This window comes from Crotalus tigris, unplaced genomic scaffold, assembly GCF_016545835.1.
Source record: "Crotalus tigris isolate CLP2741 ecotype Arizona unplaced genomic scaffold, ASM1654583v1 scf7180000024292.1016931, whole genome shotgun sequence".
Taxonomy (NCBI): domain Eukaryota; kingdom Metazoa; phylum Chordata; class Lepidosauria; order Squamata; family Viperidae; genus Crotalus; species Crotalus tigris.
Window position 1 is genome coordinate 39,840 of NW_024100465.1, and position 12,048 is coordinate 51,887.

The following is a 12,048-nucleotide window of genomic DNA, read 5'->3' on the forward strand; positions in this document are numbered from 1 at the left end:
CAATTGAACCCAGACGCTGTGTTTGATCATGCAAGATGGTGTTCATCAATATGAAAAGCAGAATAACACTAAGAAGCTGATGACATTCTAGGCAATTACAATTTTAAAAAACATATAATCAATTAATATAATTGAAGCTATTATGTGGTGACCAATGAAGACAGATCTGATTAAATTTACTTTTGTAGATTCCCAAAAAAAATTGAAAGTAAAATTTATTTTACTTTTTGCTTTATGGTCACAGCAGTACTCAGTCATTAATGTTATCAGATGTGAAACTAAAAGGGTAACTTTTAGTTGTCATATTTTTCAGCTACTTTTTATGATAAAGGAACATTCTGTTTCAAGTTGCCCTTCTTCAGCTAAGGCAGCGTTTCTCAACGTTTGTGTGACGGTGACCCATGTCACATGGACGCGCCCCCATGTGCACCGCGCATGCACAGCGCCACCCCCATGCGCACCACGCATGCACGGCACCGCCCCTGAGGGGGGGAAATGGCGGATTGCGTTGTTTGGCGACCCCCGTAAAATGGTCGTTTGACCCCAAATGGGGTCGCGACCCATAGGTTGAGAACCGCTGAGCTAAGGAATTGAATTAAAGGGAAAAAAATAATACCCTTCCTTGCAGTTGGAAATCTATTTCTCAAAAGGCCAGATATTATATACTTATGGCAGTTTCATGCTTTGTACTGTTTATAGAAAGAGATCAAATATTCACAGGAAACATTGTGCAAACCTGGGTTGAATTTCACATGCAACTTAAAAGTAATGCATGGTTTTCAATAAAAAGAAGCAGAACAAATTTCACTTGTTGCTTAGATAGCTGCATTCAACTATGCTTAAGAAGCAAGGCATCTATCTGATAGTCCCTAAACGTAACCTGAACTTCTGCAAACCATATGCTTCAAGTGCCTGTACGTCTTAAGTTGGGGTCTTGTGGGTTCTCCTTATGAATTTTTTTTGGGGGGGGAGGAACTATTGTTTCCAGTTATGGCCCCACCCCTCTAGAGCAGTGTTTTTTAAACTTAGTTACTGCAGGATATGTGGGCTTCAACTCCCAGAAATCCAGTATGGGAATTTCACACTGGAATTCTGGCAGTTGAAGTTTACACATCTTAAGGTTACTAGGTTTGAAAAACATTGATGTAAATATCTGAAGATCTATATGGCACCCTTTCTCCTGACATAAGAAGGATAGTGAAGACTGAACTGTTTCACAAATATTTTAATTGCTGAAAGTTGCTGAAAGAAGAACAAATGTTTTTTTACCATTATGTGAATTTTGTAATTAATGTTGTCACGTTTGGCTTGATGTTTAATCTATTTTATAAACTACTGGAATCTTGTAGGAGTATGACAGTTTACAAATATAGCAAACAAATAAACTAATTATCTGTTCATGTTTGTTTTCCAATACCATGTAGTATTAACCCACAAATATACTTGCAACAAAACATATATTCCCCACCTAGTTTATTCCAACTAGTCATTAGAAAGCTAACTCCAGATATGTCATTTGTGGTTGCGTTGTTTAGAAGAAGGAAGATATGGGGCATATGTGTGGTTGAACTATAGTTTGGCATACATCTTGCCAAGTAAGTATACCCTATTAATGAAATCAAACTATGATTTAGAATCATTTCCCTTAACCCCGTGATAGAGGTTTAGAATTAAAGACCAGAGTTAAAGTTCATCATATGTACTAGGCACCAATTTGGAAAAAACTAATTTGAAATCATAGCTATTATATAGAACAACTTATTTCTTTTTAATACTTTAGTTTCTATAGTATAGAAATTAAATACAGAATTTAAATACAGATTTAAATAAACTTTAAATATATGGCCTGGTGCCAAGTTGTCTTCAGGTCCTCATTTGCCTACGAGAATGGGTCCAGTTCTTCTTGTTAGAAAAATAGCTGGTAGCTCCCAATTTCCAGGAAGCTTGGAAGCTCTGCTTTTCAATAGTATTGCCATCCTTCTGGAATAGTCTCCTACTAAAAACTAGATTACTCCTAATTTAACCACCTCCAGAGAACAGCTGAAAACAGCTCTTCTACAGAAATGTTCTCTGGGATTTTGGTTTACTTTATATTTGCTTAGGATTTTTTCCTATATTAATTCTGAGCATGGACATGTTAATGTTACTGAATTTCTGTAAACCACCAAGAGTCCTGTGCCTATAGGATGATAGACAGACAGACAGATATTGTCAATAGTAGCATCAGCAACGAGCAACCTCATCAGCATCCATCTTGTCTGTTTTTAAATTGAAGGATATATGTAGCAGGTCTCAGCAGGTGGCAATCTAATTGATCATGACCATAGCTGAACATGGAAAGATAAGGAAGTCAAACCTGGTTTGTATATTGGAGACTCAAGGAAAGCCCAGTCCTGGAAAAGGGCAGTGGGAAGTCATTTTCATTACTATGTGCAGTGGTGACCATCTAAATACCCAGGAATTCAGATATGGTTATTATACTTTAGTGGACCAAGATGCCAACTATGAATAGTCCTTCCTTCCTTCCTTCCTTCCTTCCTTCCTTCCTTCCTTCCTTCCTTCCTTCCTTCCTTCCTTCCTTCCTTCCTTCCTTCCTTCCTTCCCTCCCTCCCTCCCTCCCTCCCTCCCTCCCTCCCTCCCAAAATATTGCATTGCAATAAATGAGGAAGAGGTGGTAGTGATGACCATGAGGAGCTTTGCACAGATTGGTCTGATATGCCAGTAGCACTCTTTCTTGGACTGAGACTAACTTCTCATTGTTGTTTGAAGACCACTTGGAAGCTACAACTCATCCAGAATGTAGCCATATGGACAGCCATAAACAAGTCTGGACATGCCATGTGACAAATTTGATAAGCTGCACTGGTTATTAGTGAATTTTTGGGAGCAATTCATGTTCCTGGTGGTGACTTATAAAATGTGCAGGGCCTGTTAACTTAATGACTACCTTCCTCATATTATGTTTTCCTGTAGACATGCTCCAGGCTCCATCTTTAAAAGTGTCATCTAATGGGTCCCAGGAAGTGTTTGTTCTTTGTCATTATGTCTGCCATAATCCTGTTGTCTGGCCAAAAATATTTCCATTGGTATTTTGAACAAACAAATCTTTTTTTATTCGATTATTTTTATTAGGCCAACTAAAATCAGCTGGGTTGGGCAGCTCTAGAAATTTGATTTCAAAATAAATGAAGTTGTAAGGCATGGGAGAAGCAAAAAAAAAGAATGTGATGAGAAGGACAAACTCAGAGTATTCCTTTATGATTTGTTACATGATAGTTTTCCATTTCAATGGGGACACAAGAATCCTGCTTTTCCAAGAAAAGAATGCTTAAAATACTGCAGGAAACATATAGTGAAACTTGATTCCAGATGAAAAATGACTGTTTTACAGGATATCGTGGCAACAGGCTGCTGAAATGCCAGCTCCTGTCACTTCTCATTTAGTACTTAAATACAAAATCAGAAGCACAAAGAAAAGCACTTTTGGAATGCATAGGTCTGTACCTCTACCATCACACCAGAATTTCAGCTGACTAGTCTTGACTCTGAACAGCGGATTGTGGTAATTGGTGCTACACAGAATTGACAAGGTTGTCTTGCCACCTTGTCCAATCTACATCTGATTTTTTTTTCTGATCCTCTTTTCTATCAAATCTGGCAGATTGTTGGCTTCATTTTTCATATTAAACTTTAAAGCAGTGAAGAGTTTGAAGGCGGAATGCAGGTTTAACTACTAATTTATGATGGCATATGTAAGCTGCCTTTAACCTGGTCATTTCAAGATGAGTTGGGCTAAACTTGGAAAAAAGGATTTAAAAGGGTACACATTTTGAGAAGAGTTTCCTAATCTTGAAATGCCTGACATGTGCTTGGAATTAAAACTGATTTTCTTGGGCGTATGTGGTTGGTAGTGGAAGCATTGGGGGGGGGGGTAAGAAAGAAAAAGACAGCATGGGTATGATGTCATCGTCATGCAAATGATGTAACCTATATACAGGTAGTCCTCCACTTACAATCACAACTGAGCACAAAATTTCTGTTGCTAAGCGAAATAGCAAAATTGCCCCATTTTACTACTTTTCTTGCCACAATTGTTAAGTGAATCACTGCAGTTAAGTTAGTAACATGGATTATACCAATGGTGGCGAACCTATGGCACGGGTGCCAGAGGCGGCACTCAGAGCCCTCTCTGTGGGCACGCGCGCTATTGACCCAGTCCTAGGCCTTCAGCTGGGTTTTATAAAACCCTTTTCGCTTTAGGCCTCTGCCGTCGTGTGCAAAAAAAAAAAAGGTTCAATCAATCAATTTCAACTTCTCACGGGAAAAAAAAGATCTTGCAAAGTTGGAATTGATTGATTGAACTTTTTAGTCCCACCCAGTCTGCCGTTACCACCACAGCCATGCCCAGCCAACAGGCCATGCCCAGCCAATGGGCCATACCACTCAGCACTCGACAATGCATAAGTGGGTTTTGGGTTGCAGTTTGGGCACTCAGTCTCTAAAAGGTTCACCATCACTGGATTATACTGCTCTATACAGAACAGACTGCTTCAAGTTCAATCTAGTACAGATAGATAACTCAATAGAAATGATTATAAAACAGATAAATGTTTATTCAGAGGAATACTTGCTTTTACGATGTTGCTTCTGTATATTACATCTCTCTGTTCATTTCCATAGGTAAATTGATAATGGATTTTCCCCTCTTCTTCTGCATAAGCATCACATGTTGGCATAAGCATAAGATCTCCAAGCTGTGTGGCTAGGGGCCATGAGGCTGGATGAACAAAGGCCTTCCCATGTGGCTTGTGTACAGGAAGTCTCCCAATGCCCTTTAGGAACTCCTCCCATTGACCCATTAACAAACCAGCACTTAACCCAATAACTGCCAGATATTCTAACATACTGATACATGCTCTCTAGTTAGGGTTACATAGAGCTATACGAGGTTACATAGAGCTATATGATTCAGAACATGGATGTTAAATGACTCTAGATTCCCCATTGACTTTGCTTGTCAGAAGCTCGCAAAAGGTGATAACAACTTTCCTGGATGCTGCAATAATAATAATAATAATAATAATAATAATAATAATAATAATAATAAAGTTGGAAGGGACCTTGGAGGTCATCTAGTCCAACCCCCTGGTCAGGCAGGAAACCCTATACCATTTCAGACAAATGGCTGTCCAGCCTCTTCTTAAAAACTTCCAGTGTTGGAGCATTCACCACTTCTGGAGGCAGGTTGTTATGAGTCAATTGCCAAGCATCTGAAATTGGTCACGTGTCTATGGGGATACTGCAACCGTCTTGTGCATGAAAAATGGTCATCAATCACTTTTTTCAATGCTGTTATAACTTTGAACAGTCACTAAATGAACTGTTGTGAGTCGAGGATTACCTCTACTTGTCTCAGACATTGAGATGCAAATACATAATGGCAACATTTGCATGAACCCATCACTTTGACTTCACTATAGTGTGCTATAGACATCACTGTTCAACATTACAGAATGTTTTGGAACTGTTTTATAAAAGCAGATCCTAATGTCGATTTCAAGTTTTGAAACATCCAAAATGGTTCAGTTTATTGCCCAGGGCTGGTTTTATCACTCGCTGTGGTTATCTTTATCAACATCTACTTTCTCTAGAATCAAATGAAATACCAATATTTTTTTTCAGGAGATCCTATGCTGAGACTGGATTTCTGGGGAGTTGCCCAATTATGTTAGTTTTTGCTTTGTTCCATTACTATTCAATTTGTGATAGCCTTGTTATTTGTTCAGAAATATATTACTTCAATATCTTATTTTTCTTAAAATGTGATTATTAAATGAAATAAACTTGATATTTTTTTTATTCTTTTTGTAATTGCTAAGTGGCAGCCTATCATGAGCAAGGCATTGTCATGCCATACATACATCTGGGGAAAGGAAGCAAATGCTAATTGTTTCATCAACATATGCTAGAGCAGTGGTTCTCAACCTTTTTAATGCCGCGACCCCCAACCGATCGCAAGTCGAGGACTACTCAACCGGTCGTAAGTCGAGGACTACTCAACTGGTGCAGCACCGTTTGCAGAATGGGACTTTTGGCGGCTCAGCAGGGCAGAGACAGCCTGGACAATTCCTATTGGCTTTTGAAAGCCAATAGAATTAGACTCTATTCAAGAGAGTCTATTCTATTGGCTTTCAAAAGCCAATAGAATAAAAGGGAGTAGCACAGCTAAGGAAAAGGGGAAAAAAATAGCGGATTGCGTTGTTTGGCGACCCCCGTGAAATGGTCGTTCGACCCCAAATGGGGTCCCGACCCACAGGTGGAGAACCACTGTGCTAGAGTATCCAATATGTGAACACATATGTACAGTCTTAAATATTCATTCTTTTGAATGGTGCTCTGAACTTTTGGACCAGTTCTACTTTGGGCTAATGAAGCTATAACCATCACTGCCATCTCAAAACAAATAAAAAGCAGGAGCTGCTGTATACTGTTGTCAGAGTTTTTAATCTTTAACACTAAACTAAGATTAGCCAAGAATGTGGAGCTGTGGAGCAAGACAATAGTCAGATTCAGAACCAAAGGATCAAATAGGGAGACTTCAGTAACCAAGAACCACATTTCTCAAGCTGTTTCTCAGCTGAAACAGGAAGCTTGTTTTACTACTCTCTGGAAACAAAACCCAGTGGCCAACTTGGTGGGTGGAATCAATCTTGGATCATAACTGAGAGGGCAACAATGTACAGCCTGGTTGTTCACTACATGTGGCACAGATTTCAGGAACTCCTGACATTTGGGAGATAATTCTAAATTGCTCAGAAATCCAGCAAGCCGCAATATTTTGATTGACTTTAATGATTTATGAATTATATCCTCCTATAGTACTGCAATCTGAGACAGATTTCTCTAAGAGTAAGCTCCAGTGAGCACTGTGGGGCTTGTGCATCGAGCTCCTTCTGTTGCCAAACCCCCTTCTTTTTCCAGCTAATGACCCAGTAAGCCTGCCAAGTCCATGGCTGAAGTCTATTCATTTATCTATTTTTGTCTATTTTAGTTTCCAGTTCCATCTCAGCTTAGCTAATTTTCTCCTGGCTTATTGCTTGGCATGCCTTAATGCTGTCTTTTATGGTTTTTGTGAAGTCTGCAATTATAAATCTTAATTTATTTCAGTTTGAAAACTGCCAGATGCAATCATCCAGAGAGCTTTTGCACTGTTAGAATTTGGAAGAAGGATATGTTGCAGAGACTGTTCTTATACCTGGAAATGGTAGGTGAGAACACCTGTAAAGGGCTCTCTTATACTCTGGATTTAAAAGCTGGTAGAATTTGTTTTCTACAGCCTCATTTTGGGAATATCAATGTGTTTGAATCAAGAAGGAAAGTGACATATTTTATTTGGATGGCCAACCTGAACCATCTATTTCTTAAGTACAGATAGTCCTCAACTTAACCATTTGTTTAGTAACTGTTCAAAGTTACAACAGCACTGAAAAAAGTGACTTACAACTGGTCTTTGCACTTGCAACCATTTTAGGTGTGTGTCATGTATATGTTTCACTTTGAGAGTGGACAACTAAATTTCATTTTTGATGTGTGCCATTGTGCCCATAGTATAAAAATGACAATAAAGGTTATCTTATCTTATCTTATCTTATCTTATCTTATCTTATCTTATCTTATCTTATCTTATCTTATCTTATCTATAGATAGTCCTCAACTTAACCATTTGTTTAGTAACTGTTCAAAGTTACAACAGCACTGAAAAAAGTGACTTACAACTGGTCGTTGCACTTGCAACCATTGCAGCATCCACACAATGATCAAAAATTGGATGGTTGACAATCAGCATGTATTTACAACAGTTAAAGCAGGTCATGTAATTGCCATTTGCAAACTTCCTAGCCTGTTTCCCACAAAGTCAATGGGGGAAGCCAGATTTGTTTAACAATCATTTGAATCACTTAACAACCCCAATGATTCACTTAACAACAAAACATGGTCATAAAATCAGGCATAACTTACTTAGCCTTGCTAAGCAGTAGAAATTATCATCCCAATTATGGTTATAATTGACAACTACTTGTACTGAAAGGAAAAGACATTCCTCTGAATGCCTAGTACTACTATCTTTTCATGAAATCCTGTATCAGTGGTATTTTGTCTCTCTTTCTTTCTTCCTCCATCACAGTCAATATCCCCTGAGCAGAAATATAAGGAGAAACTGAAAATGTTGAAGTAAGTTTTGCGTTATTTTAACTGAGGAACTGGAATGACTTGAATAAAAGAGATCAGTCCATCTGATCAGTTCAGCTACTACACCATACTTTAGACAGGTTTTCACTTTAGACTCCACACTGAATAAAGGAGTCTGCTGGGAGGTGTGGGGTTTGAAAAATTCAAGATGGTGCCTGCAACTACATGGGATAGAGGTTCAATTATGCTGCCTTTTTGACACCTCCCCCCAAGTCTTGAACAATTGCTCATATTGTTACATGTTAAACAATGTAATTCTCCAGACAATATGCAGCCCTTGCTTTAAATTCAGCCCTCTGTTAATGAGTTCTAGCCTCTTTGAGAAAAAAAAGTCTGCTTGTGCTGGGGAATGGGTGGAGAAAGAAGGGAAAATTTAAAGAGAAATAACAGTAAACAATCCATGCATTACGGGAGAGACTAATTTTAGTCTGTGAAAAGCATAGCTTTCTTCTGATCACCTTTTATTTAACAGATGCTTAAGTATCCAATCAGGTTCTTCATCCCATTTGCTCAATTTGTATGGTATTTAGAACCACACCTCCATTTTCCAACCAATGATCATGCTTCACATTGTAATTTGATAAATATGACTCTACTACTGTATGCATCTTGCAAGTGAGCTTGCAAGTATTTTGACCGGTCTCTGTTCTCTATCCTTCATCGCAACTTCATTATCTGCCAACAAGACTGTTATCTTCATGTGGCAGATACCTTTATGTAGTTTTTTGTTTTCCTGAAGAAGCTACATCTAAAAATGCCAATTTTTTTCTTTCCTGTCTCAGCTGACCAGGTATTTTATTTTTTATATACACATATGCAATTAGCTAGTTTTGTACTATTATAGGGAATTCAGATTCTTGGACCATACTATATATGGAACTGAATTTTCACATACTAATATTAATTTGTGATTAGCACGACTGTGTTTCAAATTAAACTCTCCCCCCCCGCCTCCACAGGTCATAAGGTTGCCTCGCTGCCTTGTTGAGGACCAACGCTGCCGTGAGTAACAGCGAAGGCACATTCAAACTCATCACCTGTTGAGGGCCTCCGAGCGAGAGAGGGGGAGAGACTGGGGGGCTATTTCAGCCACAGCAGCGGGAGCCAACAGCCGCCTTTGAAAGCGCCGCTGCCCATTGGCTTGCTGAGGAGAATCTCGACTAGATATCTGGGCGGGGGGCTTATTGGAATGTAATTGACTTTTGAAAAGAACTTTCTGCTCTCCCGGAGAAGGGCCGCTGGGTAGTTTTTTGAACTGAAAGTTTTTAGATTTCTGAATTGAAAGCTTGTGGCAGTAGCTTGAGTGTAGGCAGGGGTAATGGAGGAAGCTGAGAATCCGAAATCGGAGCCGCTCTCGGTCTGTCCGAGAAGCAGCAACCCGGGGAAGGGTAAGTAACAAAACCGCGTGAAGATGAAGTTCCGCTCAGCTTGTCCCACGGTGGCTGCTTTTTAAAATCTCCGTAAGAGTATCTGGAGCAGATGCTTAATTTATCCGCGGTTGTCTGTGCCGCTTGCATTTGGCTTTTGTATTGGGGAAGAAACCACCTTTCTGGAAGGCAAAATAATATCCTGTTTTGGAAATCTCAAAGTAATCTGAAGCGAGGAGGGGGTATCAATCTCCCATCAGAGGGTTCTATTAATTTTTAATTGGAAATCGAAAGCCTGTCCTTTACTGTCCGGGAAGGTGGCCGATTGGCGTTCATATTTTCGCGTCCAGTGAAATCACTCAAAATTTAGCTTACTCCGCATGAAATGCGCGTTTGTCTTGGACTGTAGCCCTAAGTTGTGAACGCAGCTTTCACTTGAGGTCAGACTTGGTGTGTTCGTTTGGCCTCCAATGTTTTACGTTTTAGCAGCAAATGTTTCAATACAAACACGTGATTAATCTCAATGTATTACTGTATGGGAGTTTCTAAGGTATGTTTCTTTTGCGTAGATTATTTTAGGATTAGAATACAGGTTCAGTTACTGTATTTGAGATTTTTCCAGGGTCGCTGCAGACTTTATTATCTCCCCTTAGGGAGATTTCACTGAAGCTTTTATCTGGACTAAATAAATGTAAGCGCTTTTTAAAGAATGTGTAATATATATATGTTAGAAATGATTCCCAGTATTTTGGGGGGAAGTGTAAAATATTTTTCATTTATTGAAACTTCATCCTATTCTCTTGCCTGTTAATTTTCTGTTTTTTTTTTTGCTGCCCTCTCTGCTGTATTATGTTTATATAGAGTTCCTTTAATGTTTTTCTTTACTCATATTTGTAATGTTTTAATAAAATTATTTTTTGCCAATTTTTCTTTGAATTGGTACACTGTCACATGCAAACACATCTCACACAGATAGGTTTATTAACCTTGCATATAGTCACTGGTATATATCTTGGAAGATCTATGGAGCCTCTGGATGTACTAAAATTTCTTGGAATTCTCAGTCTAGCAATTCAAGTTTTGTAGTAGAAATAATTTACATGATTCCTATATCTCATTTTAATACATCATGTTAATGCTGCACAATTCTCCATGTTGGTGGGTTGCCTTTTTCAATTAAGAATTGGATTTACTCTTAGGAAATCCAGCTAGAGGTCATAGGGGAGTGGTAGGTGGGGCCTGAGGAAAAATGGGTAGAGTAACTCTTCATCTTATTACTGTCCTCTTTATTTTTGCCACCTCTGTCTCTTTGCCTCTCTTTTCCTCCCTATCCAATGGACAGCCAAGGAGAGGAAAGATCTCCTGGAATTTGAGCTGATCACTGCCAGGGCTCTTTGGAAATTAACCTAAAAGCAGCATTAAAGTCCAAATACTATAGGGTACCCACCCTTACTGTATGTAAAACTATGAATAAATGTTTCCAAAACTCTGTGCTGGATGATTTAGGAGCACTGGGTGGAAACTTACTGCCATTTCACTACTATACTTAGGGGCAAGATTTTCAGCTTGATTAAAAATGAACTGAGAGAACAAATGCTAGTTTTATAGAGTAAGGTATATCAACTTTCAAAGTAAATAAAGGTATATTGTAACCTGCATACTTGTTTCTCATCTACTTACTTTTATAGACATATAGTAAACAAACTTATTCTTAAATCTGTTAAGCTTGGCAAGGAGCTAAAAGTGATTTCTTAGAATGTGGGGCTACCTTCCAGATATAGCTCAAGGATTCCCAAGATAACAGGTAGCATTTCTAGGTATAAAACTACAAACATATGCAGTTTGTAAATTAGGTTTGAATATAACTGTGTTGAAAAATAATCTCAAAATAATCAGGTAGATTTTTTTTTTATTCTTAAAATAGAAGAGAATTGAATCTTCAAGACCATTATAGGGGTGTAAACAATGTTTATACGTTTGCATTATCATATCAATGTCATATTTTCTTGGTCTACTGCTTTGTAAAATTGCAAGGCTGAATAATTTTGGGAAGTATTTGATCTAATTGATGCATGCATGCACAGAAACTGAAAATGAATGAAACTTCCTGTATTTGTGCAGGTCATTGATAGTGGCAGACAAAGTGACTCCAGCAGAATTAGGAGTTGACTCAGAGTTTTTCATTATTCACTTTTAGAAAAAAACATGTCTGTTTTCTCAAGCATTTTCTTCTAGGTCATAAAGCAGCAGATAGAAGTAGAAGAAGCCATGTCTAAGTACATAGTTTCATTTCCCCTGGGAGGTACAGTTTGACTATATCTGCCTGGTATGTATTCCACCAGCCATGGTGTGGAATCGCCTGGGAGCTCAGCTGTCCTTCTCTCTTCAAACAGTGTTACCCAGAACCAAGGGAATTAATCAGCTGTACCCA

The 12,048-nt window shown here is 38.6% G+C and overlaps 1 protein-coding gene across 12 annotated transcripts in view; it reads left to right on the forward strand.

The window, feature by feature from the left end:
• Positions 1–8,878: 8,878 nt before the first annotated feature.
• Positions 8,879–12,048, forward strand: part of KIAA1217 (KIAA1217 ortholog) — a 250,943-nt gene continuing 247,773 nt past the window's right edge. For 3 of the 12 annotated variants that reach the window (XM_039324065.1, XM_039324066.1, XM_039324067.1), the window contains exon 1: positions 9,349–9,638. In XM_039324065.1, coding sequence (XP_039179999.1) covers positions 9,569–9,638 — 70 coding nt within the window. In that variant the 5' untranslated portion in view covers positions 9,349–9,568. Of the gene's footprint in view, positions 9,041–9,339; positions 9,639–12,048 lie in introns of those variants that run through there. The other 9 variants (XM_039324049.1, XM_039324054.1, XM_039324052.1 and 6 more) reach the window with 7 other exon arrangements.